Genomic DNA, 19594 nt, shown 5'->3' on the forward strand with positions numbered 1-19594 from the left:
ACCCGTTTCTTAAAATTCTGCAACCATTCTACCACCATAATATCATACATAGTTGTTTGACATTTAAAATGTAGTTATTTACAGTTTCATCTTTACAAATGGGTTGTTTCGTGTCGTGATCAAAGAGAGGTCATGTTTTTTCCACAGATAAGGACAAGGACAGATGGCCATAGCTGTGACCAATTGCATTTTGCTGAAATTGTTGTCATCGCTGCATTCACTGAAGGTCAAGTTAAAATATCTGAGATTGCAGCTTGATAGGCTTGTCATGAAAAACATTGTAATGTAAAATATGACATACTAAATTAAACTAATTTCTTCTGTTCAATAAAAACTGCTAAATATATATCAGTTTTGTTCATGAAAGGCCAAAAATGCATACAGAATCTCACATTATTCATGTACTGCACAAAGCACAACAAATATTTCAGGGATTTCTCAAAACCGTCTTTATTCTCCTATTCACCTTAGGTGCAACATCACTGTCATCATCATCATATTTTGCCAAATCCAGGATAATGTTCTAGTGCAATGTCTCTTCCAGGATATCCAAATCACATCATGATCCAAACTCAAATTCAAGGCTCCACTGTCACACAGCAGGCTTGTGCAATACCTTAATTTTGTTAAAAAAAAAAAAAAAAAAAATGAAGAGCAAGAAAGTAAAATACATTTTCTTGTCATGTTTGATAACTAATTCACATTCAAAATTCACTTATTCATGCCACCAGCATACTGTGGACTAATCAGGTAAATGTTAACTAAGACACATAGAAACAGAAGTACATGTGCTATAATCGTTTCCGGGGATGCATTTCTTTCAGTTCAGCTCGGTGAGATCTGGTTGGTTTCTTTGAAGATGGGCTTTGAGTTTTATTTTAACATCCAATAAGGATCGCTTTTTGTGATTGGTTGTGCTGGATTTTTTGTTGTCATTATGATGATTAATTGAGAGCATATATTAGTTGTCATATACCATAGTTAAACAATGAATTTGGAATGATGAAACGCACACTAAGGAGAGATCATTAAAGAGCGATTGATAAAAAAAACAGGACTCTGGTTTCTGTTTGAGAATGGTGGGAGATTTCTGAGAAAAGACAGTCTTTTGTTTCTTTGTTGTAAAACTGTTCAAAAATGTTCATATTGTGCATATAACATGTAAAAATATCTGCAGTCTGAAAAAATACAGCCTCTTTCCTTTACACCATAAATATCTTTATTTTTGTAGTGCGTTTGTGTTTTTTTTTTTTTCCTGTGCGCACAGAGGAATTGACTCCCAGCGTGTCTGTGCATGCATGTGTTGATCTGTGGCCAGGGTCCAAAATTAGCATTTGCCAAGTGCTGACACAAACACATAAAAATGGCTTTGCCAAGTACATAAGACAGTTTTCTTGCCGGAAAAGCAACATAATGCACGATTTAAATCAAAATGTAAAAACAATATTCTAAATCTCACATATGTGTGTGAGTGATTAAAATCAAATACGTACAACTGAAATCTACTAAATCATGTGTTATCGTTTCGGGGTTGGGGGTGGGGGCTGTAAATGAAATTTTACACAATTATTAAAAAAAAAAAAAAAAAAAGCCTGGGCATGGTGAAATATTAATTTTGGACCCTGGCTGTGGCCCTTACTTCCTTCCACATCTTTCTATAACACTCTCTGCAAACACATTGATTGTCTGTGCAATGACTTTGAGTCTGTCGAATATCTACGTCGGTGTGTATGTTTGTATGTGTAATCCAAAACATGTAAAACCACTGGAGCAATTCTATTGCTTACAAAAGGCATCACTATAACAAAACACTGATTGAACATGCTCTGCGTTTTGAGGTGTGAATTTGAATTCATGTCCATCTTTCAACAGCAAAAGAAAAACAAAAAACAGTTCTGGCGGTTCCTGATAATCAGTAGAGGTATGTGAGATTCAAACTCTCTTGCAGCACACAAGGATGTCTCTAGAAAGATTAATAACACTACAATAAAAGAAGAAAATCAGGACAGAAACGAGAACGGCTGAAACAACAATCACAGACACAACCGAAAGCATCCCTGCACGTTGCAGGGTTGACCACTGACCTCAGCATTTCGCGTATTTGCGCATGTCAATCACCCAGACGATTCGGAGGTTAACTGACAGCACTCCCGGAGGTATAAATCGGCAAACTCATAGCACCAACAAGTTCAAGCAGAAGCATTGCCTTGGTCTATCGTGTGACAGCTATAGAAGAGAAGAAGCGTTCAACTGAATAGAGCTCCATCCCTGCGGGTCAACTGATCTAGCGATGGATGGGTAGCATTCATGACCTCGAGTTCCTCCGAGCAGCTCGGCGCAAGTCCAAACAGAGTACGCCTTTTCAGGGAGCTTTTTGGCACCTTAATAGAGGCATAATGTGCTAACGTTAGTGGCTGCTGGCTAGAGGCTCTCTTTTCTATAATGGCTAAAGTTTGTGGAGATCAACATTTGAGAGCATCAAAAAAAAAAAAAAAAAAAAAAAAAGCGTATGAATTTCCTCTTTAGATGAACTCGAACTACGGCATCACAAAGGTCTGCTTGTCCATGAGCTTTCAGGTGCGCTAACAAAGAAACAGGATTTTACACAAGGGCACAACCACAATTAAAACTGACATGCCACCTTGCTATTTAGAAATGTCAGGGGTTTTTTAAGGAAAACAGTTCTGATTTCAAAACCCAGTGAGCTGCTTTGAAAGAAGCATTAGCAGGCAATAAGAATGCATCATAAATGCACTGCTGTCTTAGAATCTGGTGAAAAAAAGGTATCTAATGATGGTGACCCTGCAAAATGTGATCCTCGGCCACAAAACCAATCATAAGGGTCAATTTTATGAAACAGAATAGTTTAGGACAATATTTGGCTGGAATCTGAGGGTGCAAAAAATCCAAATGACGTTTTTAGCAATGCATATTAATAATCAAATATTGATTACAAAAATTATCGAGGCAAATTATTTAGCTTCGTTTAGTCCATTTACTGTAACTACACACGAAACACTGTTTTCCCACGGACCATTATTACTGAAGCACAAACCGATAAAGGCTGGATATATTTTAAGACCGTAAATTAATGGTGGTTAGTTATGATGTCCCTAAGTCAGCTATGTTGTGAAAGACTAAGTGCTATTTATTGTCTCATTCTCTCTCTGTGACACACAGAAAGTTAGTTAATATCAAACGAAGAGTGCCTCAGCATGATAAAAATGTGATACTGATTTTATGCAACAGTTCATCAATAAACAAAAAGTTAATATTAAGAGACTTACATTTTAGACCGCATAGTGCCTGTTTTTGCTCTATTTCGCCAACAAATAACCATTCCAAACACAGCCATAGCGCTGTTTTGCGTCTTTGCGCAACATGGCGGTGTTCCGTTCTTGAATGAATCACCCGTTAAATGATTCAGTTCAATCGCAATAACTCACTTACTTAACAGTGACTTGCTGACACCTACTGGCGGTTTTGATTTCACATTGAAAGTATCTTCATTTTAAAAATACATGTAAATATCAGTATTCAATGTTTTGTTTAAAATAACAAAATATTATTTATGCATTTGTAACTGCAAGTTAAATGCATTCATGACAGCAGCCATATTGCGCCAGAACGCCCACCAGCCTATATATATATATATATATTATTGGTATATTTGCATTTTGAATGTAATTTGGCAAATAAATGCATTAAATGGGTTTAGTTTTCATGGTTATTGCAATTTCAGCAATAAAAATGTTATTTTTTCTAAAAAGAAAACAAATTATCTTATTTTCTCTTGTATATTTAGTATTGCTCTTTAATAAGGAAAAACATCTTATCCGATTACTTAATGGAATAATCGGTAGAATACTCGACTACTAAAATAACTGATATCTACAGCCCTAGCAGGAACTTTACAAAATATCTTCATGGAACATGATCTTTACCTAATATCCGAATGATTTTTGGCATAAAAGAAAAATCAATCATTCTGACCCATTGTTGGCTGCTGCTACAAATATACCCATGCTACTTAAGACTGGTTTCGTGGTCCAGGCTCACAAACGTGAGGCAAACCCGTGCTCGTTCACGTATTGTGACGATCGCATAGTGTGAATTAGCAAAGACGCGATCTGAGAGAAGAGCTGATGCATCGCCAATGCTCAGAAATATTTGGCAGGCTAAATATCTGGACCTGTCCGTGACTCAGAGTCTTTCAGCGAGAAATGTGTTTTGACTGGAAATGACATTGGTGATTGGCCTACAGCCAATGACAGAGCAAGATACAGGGCAACAGAAATTTCGGGGGTTGTATCACTTCTCATGCATGCATTTTGTAAACAAGTTGGATTCTTCCTAATGAAATATTGTGTAATGTGCAAACCACAGCAACTTAATGATACTCAAAAACAGTGATCTCTGACAAAATCGTGTAGTGTTTATGTATGTGTCTGTTTTTTGCTAATCTTAGCAGGCCGTGAGGGAGATGAGATGTAATATTACTGTGATTTAACCCTCAAGAACAGCAGAAGAAAATTAAGCCACCAAATGTTTCTATTCACTTTGCATTTAGCGATCTTATCTGAAACAAGCAATCGAGATATTAAAGAGCCCTCATTTGTGATTTTGTGACTTTTTTACCGTGTCAATACAAGGATGCGCTTCTGATGTCTTGAAATGTTGTCTAGCTAGGCAGCCCATTGGGTTTTGGACCAGAACTATAAACAATTTATGGCTTAATGTGAGCATGAAAAGACCTTTAGACCAACAGATAAGGGACGTGAAAGGAAAGTATTGCATCCTCCTTCGCAGTGTGGTGCTCTTTATCTCTTTTCTGAGGCCTGATGTGTGACACGAAACCCGAATGCATAGTTCATACATCTCCGTTAAGCGGCATCAAAGACTATGATCTGAAAAAGAAACAATTTAATATTGGAAAGAAAAAAAACCTAGAGTAACAGAAAGCTGATTTTTCTTTTTACAAAGAGCGAAAGAAAAAAAAAAATTGTAACGCTATTCACATGTACCCGCTTTGTAAGAGGAATGGTTCCATTCAAAATAGGCCAGAGAGCTACTCCTAAAACTATGGAATGAAATGACGCTCAGTAGTGCTAGAACAGAGTCATGTGACCAGAAACAGGGAGACGGAGTCTGGGAGGGAGGTCGGATCTGTGGAGGTTGGTGTCGGTGGGAGCAGCTTGGCCCGACTGCTTGGCCGTCAGTCTTCGAACACTTCCAGGAAGAGGGGCGGAAAGAGCTCTGTGGGACATTCCACCTTCATGTGCAGGAAGCGGCTGGCGTGGCAGGCACCGATCATGCGCAGGTCTGTCACCTTCATCAGCAGCTTGGGCCAGAAGTGAGCCACCTTGTGCTTACGGTAGTTGATGTAATGTTCGAAGGCCAAGAGAAACTCCTCCTGACAGCGCTCTATCCGCTCGACACTCGTTAAACCTGGACGATCTGTTGGAAAAACAAAGTGGAAACGGTGACGGGCAAGTTTGATTTCAAAATACATTCAAACAGCTTAAAGAAAGAAAGGGCTTGAAGGTGATGCCTTGTGATTCTATAATTATTTTTCCTATTCTTAATCATTCAACTGTCAGAAATAAAGGTACATGCAAACACCAGCCTGCTCGTAGTGAATTGAAATTAATTTTTATTTGGAGCACTACTTGTGCACAATGCACATTTCCTAATATTAAGGAAAAATATGTTTTAATGTCACTATTGATGAGGACTGTATGATTTTTAAATATTTTGCAAGTGTACTCAATGTATGCTTGCAATAGTTCCACTTTAGCACAATCAAATATACCTAAGTATAACTCTAGTTGGACTTCAGCACTACTTCTGCATAATTAAAGTGCATTAAGTACAAAATTTGTTGTTCCAATTTGAAATATACCAAGTGCAGGGTATTTTTAATAATTACATAATATGTAAATATATTTGTAGTATATTTAGCATGAAAAAAACCAAATTAATTCATTTTAGTATATTTATTTTTTTACTAGGGTAGTTAACGGTGTAATGTAATTTAATTACAAAGTACATGTAACGGTAATCCGTAAAAAAATGTGTAATTAAATTAGTCACTTATGAAAATGTTAATGATTGCAAAGGGGGTTACATCTGACTATTTTCACTGATTCTCTGATTTTGTGGTGGCTGTGCTGTAGAATTAAATTATTATAATCTTATTTTTAAAGTGATGACGGATTTTGAAAGTCTGACAGTAATCACTACTGAGTTCTACTGTAATGTTAAGCCTGCCCAATTTAAATGTTTGATAATGATTAACAGTTGAATACATTCATTAGAATTTTAGAAAAGTAACTGAAAAGTAATCAGTTACATTACTTTAATAAAGTAACTGAAATAGTTACACTATACTTCTACATTTTAAATAGGGTAACTTGTAATCTGTAACCTATTACATTTCTAAAGTAACTTTCCCAACACTGCTTAAATGTGGCCAAAATTGGTAAGAGTCAGCACGATTTAAAATTAACAATTAAGCAACTCAAGGTTACTGTACACAAAATAAAAAAGCCAGTCTGAAAGGTCTGCTCACATGATGACGAGAGATTTTTCCCCCTTTTTTAAAACCCTGTGGACTGCCAGCTTTCAGTGGCACTGAAATAAATGAATCCCCCACATTTTATAATGAGCCTCACTGGCATAGAAAGGAGGCATGTTTTCCCAGTAAACAATGACATTTTAAATACTAAACACTAAAGTGGCACAACTGTTGACTTTGCCTGGCTGCAAATCTGTGCCAACAGTATGCTAAATTAAAAGAGACTACTGCAATCTAGCTATTATAAGTTTTCTGAATGACCAATAACAGCTGATTTGTTACAGGGCTAGAAACATTTCACGTGTTGATGCAAAAACGTGATATAAAGAAACTCCTACATTCTCTCTTTAAAACCAAATCGCGAAGACCTTTAGGACACTAGTTAATTATCACAAAATTACACTGTAGTTATTGATCAGATTCGCCCAGCTGTAACAATAGACAATCTGTTTAAATGGGCAGGAATCGATAACAAATCTGTACAGGAGTGGATGTGGGCACTGAAGTCTTTACCTATTGATTGTGACATTCTCAGTTGAAGTGTAATCCTGTTTTAATAGCGTTATTAAGTGGTTTCCCCTCAGTGGCCTGTGTAATCCTGGGTAATCGCCACTCAGGAACAGCCGCTGCATCTGGCCTAATAGCTTTTAAATGGACTCCTGGTGGAAGCCACAGCTAGTATTGACAACCGGCATTAATCGCTCATAGAGGAGAGCAGTCTCTTCTTCTCAGGTCTACCAGATCTAGTAGTTCATAAGATTTTTTCACTATTAAAGGGATTATTTTAGTCATAGCACATCCTTCTTTAAGACATGCATGCCCCTCTCTTTGACTGCATTTGCATGCATAAGGATATTCTTATATTTATTGTAATTTTGTCACGTTTTGATTATGAAGGTGCCATGTAAATGTTTTAACCCAATTTGCCATTAGCCAATATTTTGTTACTAGATACTCAAAGACGACAAGTATGGAATGTTGTTTCCGCCACTAAATGAAAATAAAAATAATTGCGACTTTTTATCTCACAATTCTGACTTTTTTTCCTCGCAATTGCGACCTTACATCTAGGAATTTTGACTTTTTTTCTCAGAATTGCAATATATAAACTTGTAACTGCAAGTTATAAAGTCAGAATAGTGATAGATAAACAGATTTCTTTGCCTCAGAATTGAGGGTTTTCCTCAATTATAATGAAAAAAAGCCAGAATGGCAGGATATAAATGCTCAATTGTGAGAGAAGTCAGAACTGCAAGAAATTAAGTCAGAATTTCTCACAATTGCAAGACAGTTTGCAATGCATTTTTTTTTTACTTTTCTCTCTCATAATTGTAAGTTATAAAGTCAGAACTGTGTGAAATGAAGGTGCAATTGCATGTTAAAAAGTCACAATTGTGAGATACAAACTGACTTTTTTCCCATGATTGCTTGTTTCTATCTTGCAATTCTGGCTTTATAATATCTATAACTGCAACAGTTTTGAGAATTGTGAGTAAAGTAGTAAGAACTGAAAGATATAAACGCTCAATTGACCATTCGCAAACAGCTTGAATGACAGGTGTTCTGACCAATCATAACACAGAATCCGCCATTCTGTCCGACAAACAAATCAGACAGAAGAGTAGATTAACTTTGATCGACTTAAACTTGAAAAATTGTGCGTACTGACGTCTTTCTGCGGTTTAAACAAAATACTTTCTGATGTTCATTCATGTTTTTTTTGTGTTAAGTAAAGAAGAAAAGACGGTTGACGCTTCGACTGTTTTAGTAAGGCAATACATTGATCTGTCACGACACATTAAAGAGCCACAAAAAGGTATTTATTGTTTGAATTTCTTAAAAAATGACATTTTAAAGCTGAGACCTTGTTTCATACCAGAAGTAACCTGTTTTGTCTTGTCTGTCTGCGCTTTGTCAGTTTCCTCTTCGCTCTGTGATGTATTTTTTTTTAAGTCAGAATTTCTCACAATTGCCGATTCTCACAATTAATTTGCAGTTGTGAGTTTATATCTTACAATTCTGACTATAACTTGCAATTGCAGGGTTATATCACGCAATTCTGAGATAAAAATAGAATTGTGAGATAAAAAGTCACAATTACCTTTTTTATTTTTTATTCAGTGGCGGAAACGGGCTTCTAATGACAAATTACATATGCCTGCATCAATCGGAATTCTGGATCAGAAGCATTCTCAAGATTTTTTACTGTAACTCACGTTCGTAAAGAGTTGAGGAGAGAGTAGGGCTGGGCGATATGGCAAAAAATGTAAATCTCGATTTTTTTCAGCCCATTTGACAGATTCTCGATTTTTTATGAATTTTAACTAGTCAACTTGAAAATTTAACTACTGAATAAAATTAAATTCCAATGCACCACACATGAAGTTGTCAACATGATATAAATGTTAAACTAATTCTAAACTCTAAAATTCTAATTAATCCAGAAAATCGCCCAGCCCTAGGACAGAGATGGAGATATTTGCAGTAATATTAATAAAATGGCTGGTTTTTGTGTGAACGCATTTTACCATAATGTGACAGACAAGAAAAAGAATGAATTATTTGTTTAAAAGTGAAAATGGCACTGACCCGAGGAAAGCAAAATCACGGCTTGTAGCAATGCCACCTCCGAATCATCTAAGTTGAAGGAGGACAGCGAGACGCCCAGATCAAAGATGGCGTCTGAGACCACACCAAGACCCCCGTTCTTAAGCTGGCCCCGCGTGACGGCCATCTCCCCGTTCAGCGTCAGAGTCTCGCTCTCGGGATCGTATCGCACTGCTGCTCGCAGAGACATGATCTCCATACAGCAACCCTTCAGCAAAATGATCTGGTCCTCACAAGGCAGCTAAAACAACGACACAAATTGCACATTAAACACTGTCATAATATGCATTATTGTGTATCCAAACATGTCTTATTTAATCTCTTCTTTAAATGACTTCATTTCTTTATTTGGATGCATTTGATGCACCAACGATGTGCTCAGTTTCCCTGAATGAAAGGTCGTTCTTACCTCACAGAACATGGGCAGCTTTTTGGCAAAATCCACAACACGAGTGATGGCGGGGGTGATAATTTTTGTAAACTGACTGAAGGCTTCTATGTCCACTTTGCTCCCCTCTGGTGCGTTGACGATGGGCGCCGAACCGATGTCCTCTGGCTGCAACAACAGGAAGGGGAGGGGCATTGTGCTCAGTAACACAGGCACTTACAGGAAATGGACATTCACAAAGACGAAGGTGTGACACAGCAAATCCTCATTCCCCTCTAAAGCACGAAGAAGGCCAGAGTTACAGCAAGACATGTCATCGAAACAAGAGTGGAGCCCAGTTATTAAGAGGGAAAAGAGGAAAGATGAGAAACTTAAACTCGAAGAAGATCAGAGCAGAGAAGCGTCTTTGATATCTCCTTCTGTGGGGAGCTCATTGACTAGGGTTATCCACTGATATTTGGATGTTATTTTTATTTATTTATTATTTATTTATTTTTAAAGATTTGTGCCCTTCTGACCAGAAAAAATGTGACGTGAAAGACAGAGCAAAAAAAAAAAACAAAAAAAAAAACAACAGAAAGCCAGACTGAGGGTCAAAAGAAGACTGGGAGCTGAGTACAGCGCAAAACCAGCCTTATGTTCCCCTTTGACATTAGTCAATTATTCAGCTTTCCTCTTCTGTGTACACCTTCATTCTGACACAGCGAGCAGAGAGCTACACAAACACGCCAAACAAATGCCTTAAGCATTCAGCACGTCGATTTGTCCGCAAAAAAAAAAAAACGTGACAGAAATGGAAGCAGCTGAGAATTTGAGAGAGCGTTTCTTTTGGATAAAAACATAAATAAATGTGTTTGCTCTGCTGGTTCTTACCTTGGCTTCCTTCACCCCCACTGCACTCTGGTCAGAAGTACAGAATAAATTACATGTTATTTCATTAAGTAGCATTGCTTCCTCGACCTGTTGGGCAATCAACAGGGATCGTGAAGTTTCAATGAAGAACCCGAGTCAAGTCAACTAAAAAGAACAAGTTTAAACTGGACAGGTGAGAGTGCAGACAGAAAGTGACAGTGAGATATTAAGTTCGCGTGGAGTTTCCATGGATTTTGAGGCTTTAAAATCATCTTGTGTAATATTACGCACGGAGCAACTGCATCTTTTTTTTTTTTTGTTGTAAAAAAACAATGTCCGTTTTAGAAAAACAAAAAAACAAAAAATGTTCTACTATACAATGCATGGAATTCAAGACTGGGTGACTTTTGGATTAAATGTTTTGTTGATATTTATCACATTTTCTGATATTTGCATGCTATCTGAAGTGGCTTAACAGTCTGGGCTTCATTCACAATTCAAAGCTATAAGGTTTGTTAAAACCATTCAATTCAATATGAACAATTCACACAGAAATTCATTATGCTTGTGTTTCATGAATGAGTATATATTTAAAATCTTACTCAAAAAGTGAAGAACTAATTATATGGGTCAATATATTAAATTTTTTTAAAAATTTTCTTGAATATTTGACTTTGAGAACATTTTAAGCAATGCTAACAAATCTCTGAAACTGAGTTTTGAAACAGACAAAAATGAATTAAAATTAAACTCTAATGCATTTTTCCTAGTGAAGTGTAAGTGAAGTTGGTAACACTTTTTTTTTTTACAGGCTCTTAACTAGTTGCTTATTAGCATGCAAATTACTTGAATATTAGCCATTTATTAGTAATAATTAAGCACTTATTAATGCCTTATTCTACATGACCTTATTGTACATCCCTAATCCTACCCAATACCTAAACTTAACAACTACCTTATTAACTATTAATAAGCAGCAAATTAAGAATTTACTGAGGGAAAAGTCGTAGTTAATACTGTTCCCTGTTCTAAAGTTCTTACCAAACACAATTTCAAAAATAATAACGGACAGAATGAAATTCCTTCTTGTTCCATTAAATCCGAAATGCTATTAAACCATCTCTATCACAATGTTGAACTGACAAATTAGTAGAATGGCATACTGAAGTAAATTTAATGAATCTAATTGCAAACATTATAAGAAGTCAACTAGTCGTCTCATGGAAACCCACAGCAGTGTTAAAGAGTCCTCAAACAGAACTTCAATCTGTAGAGGAGAGTTAGATTCAAGAGAACAGAAGAACAATTAGAAACATGGTTAGAGAAAGACAGAGAGAGAAGAAGAACAGAAAAGAAACAGACATGAGAAAACAGTTTTGATTTAGGAAACGGAGCTTGAGAAAAGAAGGACAAAGGTGTTCCATTAAAGTTAGTGCTGCTGCCTTTGTGGTAGAGACTCCAGCGTCCATCTAACACTCCCCACTCTACAAGGAGATACAAAAACATGGACATATTAACATTGGGAACAGCGGTGAGGAAGGGCTTGGGAATTGTGCGGGAAGGGTTGGGGAAGGGGAATCGAGGGTTGTGGAAGGGTAAAAGAAGACAAAAAAAACAAAAAAACAACAGAATCCCACCCAAAATAAAGAAACATCCTAAAACAGGAAACATCGCTGCGAAGCACTCGTCACGGAAGAGACCTCTCACCAGGAATTTGCGCTTCTGTTTCCAGTGGTTGCCTTGGGCGTTTGTGGCCATATGGGCCTCGGTGACAACCCGGATCAGCTCCCACTCCTCCTGCGTGGGCTCTGGTCGCTCCCACACCGTCTTCTGCAGCTCCTCCCGCCGCCGTCGCTCGCGGTTCTCCTCGATCAGCTTCCGCTTGGCTAGACGCTTACTGTCATCTAACACCACTGGAAAAACAATGGCATGTTTGCAAGAGCTACGCACAACGTCTATCTGTCTGTTCATCTACCAATCAAACACAAGGTCAACTTTTGGCAAAGGCTTTAATTGCACAATCATCAACTAACAGGGGCTCAAGGCCATTTAAGTGTGTTACTCACAGTCTGTTGCCATGCCAACAGCGATGCATTTCTTGAAGCGACATTCTTGGCACTGGTTGCGTGTGACTTTGTCAATGACGCACTTGGCCTCGTATTTGCACGCGTACGTCGGGTTTAAGTTCTTTTGAATTGTACGTCGAAAAAAACCCTTTAAAAACAAGACGTTGTGTTTACTTGGCAAGCACAAACCTTGTTAGAAATATCATAATGAAGTAGTTTAAACCGAATGTGATAAATGTGGTACATCTGATTAATGTAATAAAATAATAGTGTAATTCATTATTATGGTAACACTCTACAATAAGGTTCCATTAGTTAATGTTAGTTAATGTATTAACTAACACGAGCAAACAACATTCATAACAGTATTTATTGATCTTTGCTAATGTTAGTTAATGAAAATACAGTTGTTCATTGTTAGTTCATGTTCACAGTGTAACTAATGTTAACAAACACAACTTTTTAGGTAACACTTTAGAATATGTAAAACTTATTCATTATTAACTACGACTTTTCCCTCAATAAATTTCTAATTTGCTGCTATTAATAGTTAGTAAGGTAGCTGTTGAGTTTAGATATTGGGTAGGATTAGGGATGTAGAATAGACCAATTATCTGTTTGTAAACATTCGGGATGCGCGCGTAGCATGGTTGCAGAAAACCCAGGAGAGATAGCCTTTATGGCTAGAGAATTACACGGATACAGTTCAAAATACTTAGATTTAAAAAGAGTATAGATAATATTGATTAGATGTCATTTTCAAAATGTTATTCGCATATTACAAGAGCTTGTCACCCAGCGATAAGCAGTGTTACTCAACGAAATTGACGTTATATAGTGGGATAGTCTTACAGATCCAAAACTGAAAGGTATGACGTTTTTTGTGGGCGGTTCAAGTGTCAGTCTGTGGAGCCATGGAATAAAAGAATAAAAAAAAGGTCAATCTGATTTTATATTTCAAACTTCTGACTTTATTTTTGCAAGAAAAATAACACTAGAGGAAAAACAACTCGTCATTCTCTCTTTTAGGCTCAGAGTTTATATCCCACACTTCTGGCTTTTTTCCCTCAGAACATTAACAAAGTCACTAGTTTTGTTAAATTACAAAACTGTTTTGTTTTTCTCTTATTCTATGGATTTTACCCGTTTACCTCCACTTGTCACCAGTGTTTTTCTGCAACCACTATGCGCATGCAGCTGCAAGTGACGTCTGCTCAAAATTGGTCTATGAGGTCATGTAGAATAAAGCATTAATATGTGCTTGCTTAGTACTAAATAATGGCAAATATTCTAGTAATATGCATGCTAATTAGCAACTAGTTAAGAAACCGTAAAATATAGTGTTACCACTTTTTAATAACAAATTTTAATAATGCATTAGTAAATGCTGAAATTAACATCAACTAAGAATAATAAATGCTGTAGAAATATTGTTCATTCTTAGTTCACGTTAACTAATGTTAACTAATGAACCTTGTTGCATTATTACTGTATTATTAAAAGTAAGTAAAAATAAGGTCCAATGGACCTTATTAAAAATAAGGATTTTTCTCAGGCGTTTTCCCATATTTTGAATAATGCAACATATCGTGTTGTGTTTTAGGGTTAAAAAAATGTATGTAAATTTAAAAGAAAATTACAGATTTTTTTCTTACAGTGTGCTTTTCTAAGAGAACAGAATAGCTGAAACACTCACTTTGCAGCCCTCACAGGTAATGCAACGGTAATGATAACCAGTCGCTTTGTCCCCACACACAACACACAGCTCATCCTTGTCCAGATAACTTGGTATGTATCCTATAAAAAGTTACAGGTACAGTCATAAACACATTACATAGAATAAGCAAATTTAACCTGAAAATATCTGCATGAGAAAAGGAAAAAAAAAAAAAAAAAAAAAAAAAAAAAAAAACTGTTTGTAAAGTTGTAAAACAGCACTAAAACTTAAGATACAGAACGTTACTAAATATACATAGGAAAATTTAACCGCTATATTTAGAAAATAAGACTATTTTTAATTAATTAATTAATTAATTGATTATTATTATTTTTTTTTTTTTTTAATACAGAGATTACTGAGATTCATTCTTTTAAGAGGTGCTGCATTTTGTCTTGTCATCCAAAAACATCCATGATCATTGTCAAAAAATAAAATTAACAAAAATAGTTTGTACAAACAAAGAAGAGGTTTAAGAGAAAAAGCCATGTGAAAAAGAAGGAACATTTTTTTCAAAAATTTCACCAAAATGCTTATATTGAGACACAAACACAACAAATAGCAGTTAAGGCTCACATAAGTTTAGGCAGCTTGTAGCAGCTCAGGAATCAATTTGATCAATGAGTCTTTCGTGGAGGTCAGAAGGAGGACACAAGCTCAAACCTTCTGTTCCTCTGTCTGTGTCCTTACAAATCAATATGACACACAATACCCCAAATCTCCATCCCACCCTGAAGATCAATACACTGCACAATGTAGATCCACAGATATCTGCAACAGGTTTTTGAAAGAGGGATACTTAAGACTACAGGCTCTTCAAGTTCAGTCCAGAAGACTAATTCAGCAGCTTTACAATATCATAATAAAAGCTTTTTCAATGCTTGCTAACATTGATTAACATGCCTAAGTGGCACAAATGAAGAATATAACAGAGAACACAGATTTAAAATGGCAGTAAAAACTATTCGCCACACCTAAATATTTAACCACACTTAAAAATGCTTAAATGTCATTGCATTAGAATGAAACATGTGGAACATTTTAATAGTTTTGTAATCCGTTGAACTACATCTGTTGTTACTCAGCGAGAACATCTGCATAAACTTAAGGAGAACTGACTTCATAAATCCACTAGAAAAAACAACAACAAAATACCAGCTGATTGCAAGTCTTTGAAAAAATGGCTCAGACAAATAGGTCAGTTCTGTGAAAACTCCTTAAGCATTTCTCTTCAGTATCTAATGCCACAACACTGACACATTTGGAAATGCGACTTACTGCTAGTATCCAAATTCTATTTAAGACTGCTGTGGATCTCATCAATCTTCCGACGTCAATAAAACACTACTTTAATAGTCGTAAATCAAACTATTACTTAATACAACTGAGAACATCTGAGTTTCAACACAGAACTTACTAACTATAATTACTACATTATTTTTAGACTGAGATTAGACTATTACACCTGTAATGCTGGCAAACAGGCAGCCAGCTGAAGAAAAGACAAATCTTTGGCGCAGAGCAGCACCTCTATGCTTTTTCCAGTGCATGCGATACCTTTCTTGTGTGGCCCCTGCATCCACTGCATCTGAGAAAAGTCCGGCCTGCCGTCAGAGTAGTAGTCTGGTTGGGGATAGTGACTGAGAGGCACCTCCATGGAGCAAAACTCGCTCTTGAACATATTAGGGTTGACCCCAGTAAACGGGCACCCATAGGGGTGGTTGGGCGACCAGGCCTGCTCCATGCTGGGAGGATGGTGGTGTAACGGCTGCGGCTCACAGCGAGTGAAACCGGGCCCTTCACAATCGTACATGCAGTACTCGCCTCCGGACGGCACCGCATAACCCCCGTTCACACCGTGGCCTATGTCATACATGTCTGGCATGCAGTAATTCATTACGAAAATCTTCAAAGGCACAACTGTGGACACAAAAGACTAAACTAAAATTCTCAAGTTAATACAACAAAAATTTCTGAGCTAAACGCACTTGAACAGAACGAGTCTGGCGGCCGCATTGACGTGCCAGCTGACGTGAAGTCATGAAGCAAACTGCGTGAAAATTGTCCGGAGGACACCGGCTCTTATATATGGAGAATCCACCCGCCCCACTCGCCCCTCGCCCTGCCAAATTGGGTGGAAGATTTCTGAGCACGCTCTCTTAATCTGACACCGGACAAATCCAAGAGGTTGAACAGCCGGGGCGACACATCCTCGGACGGAAGGCCGTCATACATGTGTATGACACACCTTCAAACAGATCAGATCATGCTAATGTCGCCATCAGACCAAGCCTGGCTAAGATACCAAGATTACAATCGCAATCCCAAAAGCCGAAGTTTACTGATTTCAAATATAAGGTGCTTCAAACGCTGATCTTAAACTAATGACACACAGCCATGGATGCATTTACTCTTGCATAACTTCATGGAAATGACCACGTAATAAATACAATGTGGACCTGTCCTGCCATCAGTCCAGATATTGTCCTATAGGAAAACACACTTTAATACATGCACACATAGATGTCACTTTGAATACAGAATTAACTATTTATTTCTAAGAAATTTACATCAGATAACAACAAAAATTGATAATTCCGTTTTTTCAAACATCAAATAAAATTTTTGTTCACATTTTCATACAATATAAGTCATAAACATTAACTTGGTGCTAAACGTAAACCAAAATTTCAAGTTAAAATCTCTAAACATTATCTGCGGCTTGTTGTTGATCACCACAGAAGAGCGTTTCTTTTTTAGGTTTTTAAAGTTTGATACGATTTCATATGAAAAAAAGACAGTTACAATAGTACACTAGATGACCACTATATGCCTGTCAATCAATTAATATTGCACTTGAAAATTTTGTTCAACCTTCTGTTGCAACGCCAACAGAAAGAAATACCAATGTAACTGTATATGTTCAAATAAACACAAGTCACATTGAAATGGAGCATGAAATCTATTAAACAATATTTTACCAAACAATACAATTCATTGTTCTCACTCTCCCTAGCCACTAAAAAAGCTTTAGGAACATACAATAAAACAGTGTCCGAGATCAAATGAACTCTGAGGTGGAAACTGGGTTATGACGTTGAGAGTTAAGACAGCCAAAGCGAGCAGCAGGTAACAACTGTTTTTAGCAAGGGCTCCTGAGGCAAAGCCCCCCCCACAGCACAGCCTGATACCAGTTTAACTTTATGATGAGGTGACCGTCTCACATAAGCTTAATCTTCACCGGGATTTCATAAAGACTTTAACTCCCAAAAACAACATTTAGACACATTAGCACACATGTCAATAATCTGTCTCTGTTTTGTGCTTGAAAACAAACCACAGCCTTTAAATATTTAGAAGATACATTTTTAATGTAATTTATACTGTTGCACAGAATACGGCAAAATACCACAAAACACGTCTGAAAATCATTTTCAGGCCAGGAATCTTGAAATTCTTCAATGCGTTATTGATTTGTCTAATCGATTCATTTTTTTTTTTACTGTGTACTCTAGATCATTGAAAGGTAAATTGCATTAAACATCTAGCATTTAGGATTAGAGCCTGTGCCCTTCACCAGCCCTTTGGCACTTTGGGCATTTCCACCTAATTGCATACGATCATTATCCAATTGTAAAGGATTTCTATGCCCAGTAATTAAAAATATCCAGGACTGTTAATGTTCTTGATAGCGCAGGTGTTACCCCACAACATCCGAACACAAACCAATACATCAAAACAGGTTTAAAACAAACTCATACAGTTTCTTTGGACTGCAGTTGCAGGTTATCATAACATAAAACAAGAAAGTCACACAGAAGTGACAAGAAAAGTGATGAACTTACCAAAAAAATAACAATCCTAGATTCAAGGAAGAAAGTCCTCTCACAATCTCAACCGTAGCCTCCTCAAAACCTCACAGGTAGTTGGTCCATCACAGACCACTGGAGATACTAAAGACACCCAGCAATCAAGAACTTGACCCTGATACGTTTTCGAAAACATCTACATAACCCTACCGCACACTCTCTCAGTCTCAGCGCACTGGTCGCTGGTTTATGTACAAACTGTGTGTTCAGTTTGGCAGGTCTGTGTGATTATGCACCTACTAGCGTGTTTTCCACCAATTTATTCCCTCCTGGATCGATCACTTGAGGTCCTGGGGTTCAAAGCTGGTCATGTACAGTTTTCGGATGGCGGCTCTCACATCACTAGGGATAGGGCCTGGGTTGACATGGCTTCCTGAGCCAGATGTCCCCAGCGTTACCTGAGCAGTGAGCTTCGCTGAGGCCACCTTGAACACACAGCCAGGGTGACCTGAGGGAAAGACCAAAACAATCCCTGCAAGACTCCCCAGCCTCACTTGAAGACTCTCAACAACACAAAGACAAAAGACCCACAGTGAGGGGCTCATAATGACTCAATGTGATTTACATGAGAATCAAAGCCCGCTCCAACTACAAGCTGTCAGGGCAAGAGGACTTGATCAATACTATTAGTGATCCAGACATAACTGATCAATACGGTTACTGATCTAGACATAATTTAGCCACTGTTTGGAAGCAAATCAAGGGCAGTGGTCAATTAACTAATCATCTTAATTTTATAATCTGCAGCAAATGGAGACCAGCATCAGGCTGGGATTGCTGCTAGAATATTTTCATTCAATGTATGACTGTATCAAACCAGGCTGCAAAATGATGCTGCCTTATGAGTAAACTCATTTTACCCAAAATCTTAAGCAGCACTGTATGTATACTTTGCAGACAAGATTATCCTAGAACTCAAGCAAAAATCACAAAATCATTGTGACAAGCTCCAATAATTACTTATTGATTGCATAGTAATTATACATCATTTAGAAATGATAAAAGTATACATAATCACTATTTTGCCAAATATTTGCAGGATATTGTTAGAGCTTATTTTAGTTTTACATGTGCTAAAGGCACAGGCTTTCTCTGTCTATCCAGCACATTTTTAAATGTCAGCCGCTTCCAGTTGTATTAGTGGTACAAAAATACTAACACATCAAAATGTGCACTTAGGAGAAGGTTTAAAACAAGCACATACTGTACTGCAATCGCTGGTTATCATAACATAACACACAAAGGTCACACTTTATTTTAAGGTTCTCGCTATAATAAGATTCAAGTAAAGCATCAGAACCTCAAGAAACTCAATTAGAAAGAAACTAATTTTACCCAAAATCTTAAGCAGCACTGCATGCAAACTTTGCATCCTAGGACTCGATATGACAAGCTCCAATCATTACTGATTGATGCAGAGTAATTATATTTCATTTAGAAATTATAAATATATATAATAATTATTTTGCCAAGTATTTGCATGATATTGTTAGAGCTTATTAGAGTCTTACATGTGCT

The 19594-nt window shown here is 37.1% G+C and overlaps 1 protein-coding gene across 4 annotated transcripts in view; it reads right to left on the reverse strand.

Annotated features, from left to right (window-relative positions):
• Positions 1-425: 425 nt before the first annotated feature.
• thrb (thyroid hormone receptor beta) overlaps positions 426-19594 on the reverse strand; it is a 117782-nt gene continuing 98613 nt past the window's right edge. For 2 of the 4 annotated variants that reach the window (XM_051137335.1, XM_051137336.1), the window contains 7 exons: positions 14187-14287; positions 12491-12638; positions 12132-12337; positions 10446-10532; positions 9594-9740; positions 9167-9425; positions 426-5457 (listed from right to left, as the gene is read on the reverse strand). In XM_051137335.1, the coding sequence (XP_050993292.1) occupies positions 5216-5457; positions 9167-9425; positions 9594-9740; positions 10446-10532; positions 12132-12337; positions 12491-12638; positions 14187-14287 (1190 nt within the window). In that variant the 3' untranslated portion in view covers positions 426-5215. The remainder of the gene's footprint in view (positions 5458-9166; positions 9426-9593; positions 9741-10445; positions 10533-12131; positions 12338-12490; positions 12639-14186; positions 14288-19594) is intronic. The other 2 variants (XM_051137337.1, XM_051137338.1) reach the window with 2 other exon arrangements.

The sequence above is a fragment of the Labeo rohita genome, chromosome 19 (genome assembly GCF_022985175.1).
Source record: "Labeo rohita strain BAU-BD-2019 chromosome 19, IGBB_LRoh.1.0, whole genome shotgun sequence".
NCBI classification, from domain to species: Eukaryota; Metazoa; Chordata; class Actinopteri; order Cypriniformes; family Cyprinidae; genus Labeo; species Labeo rohita.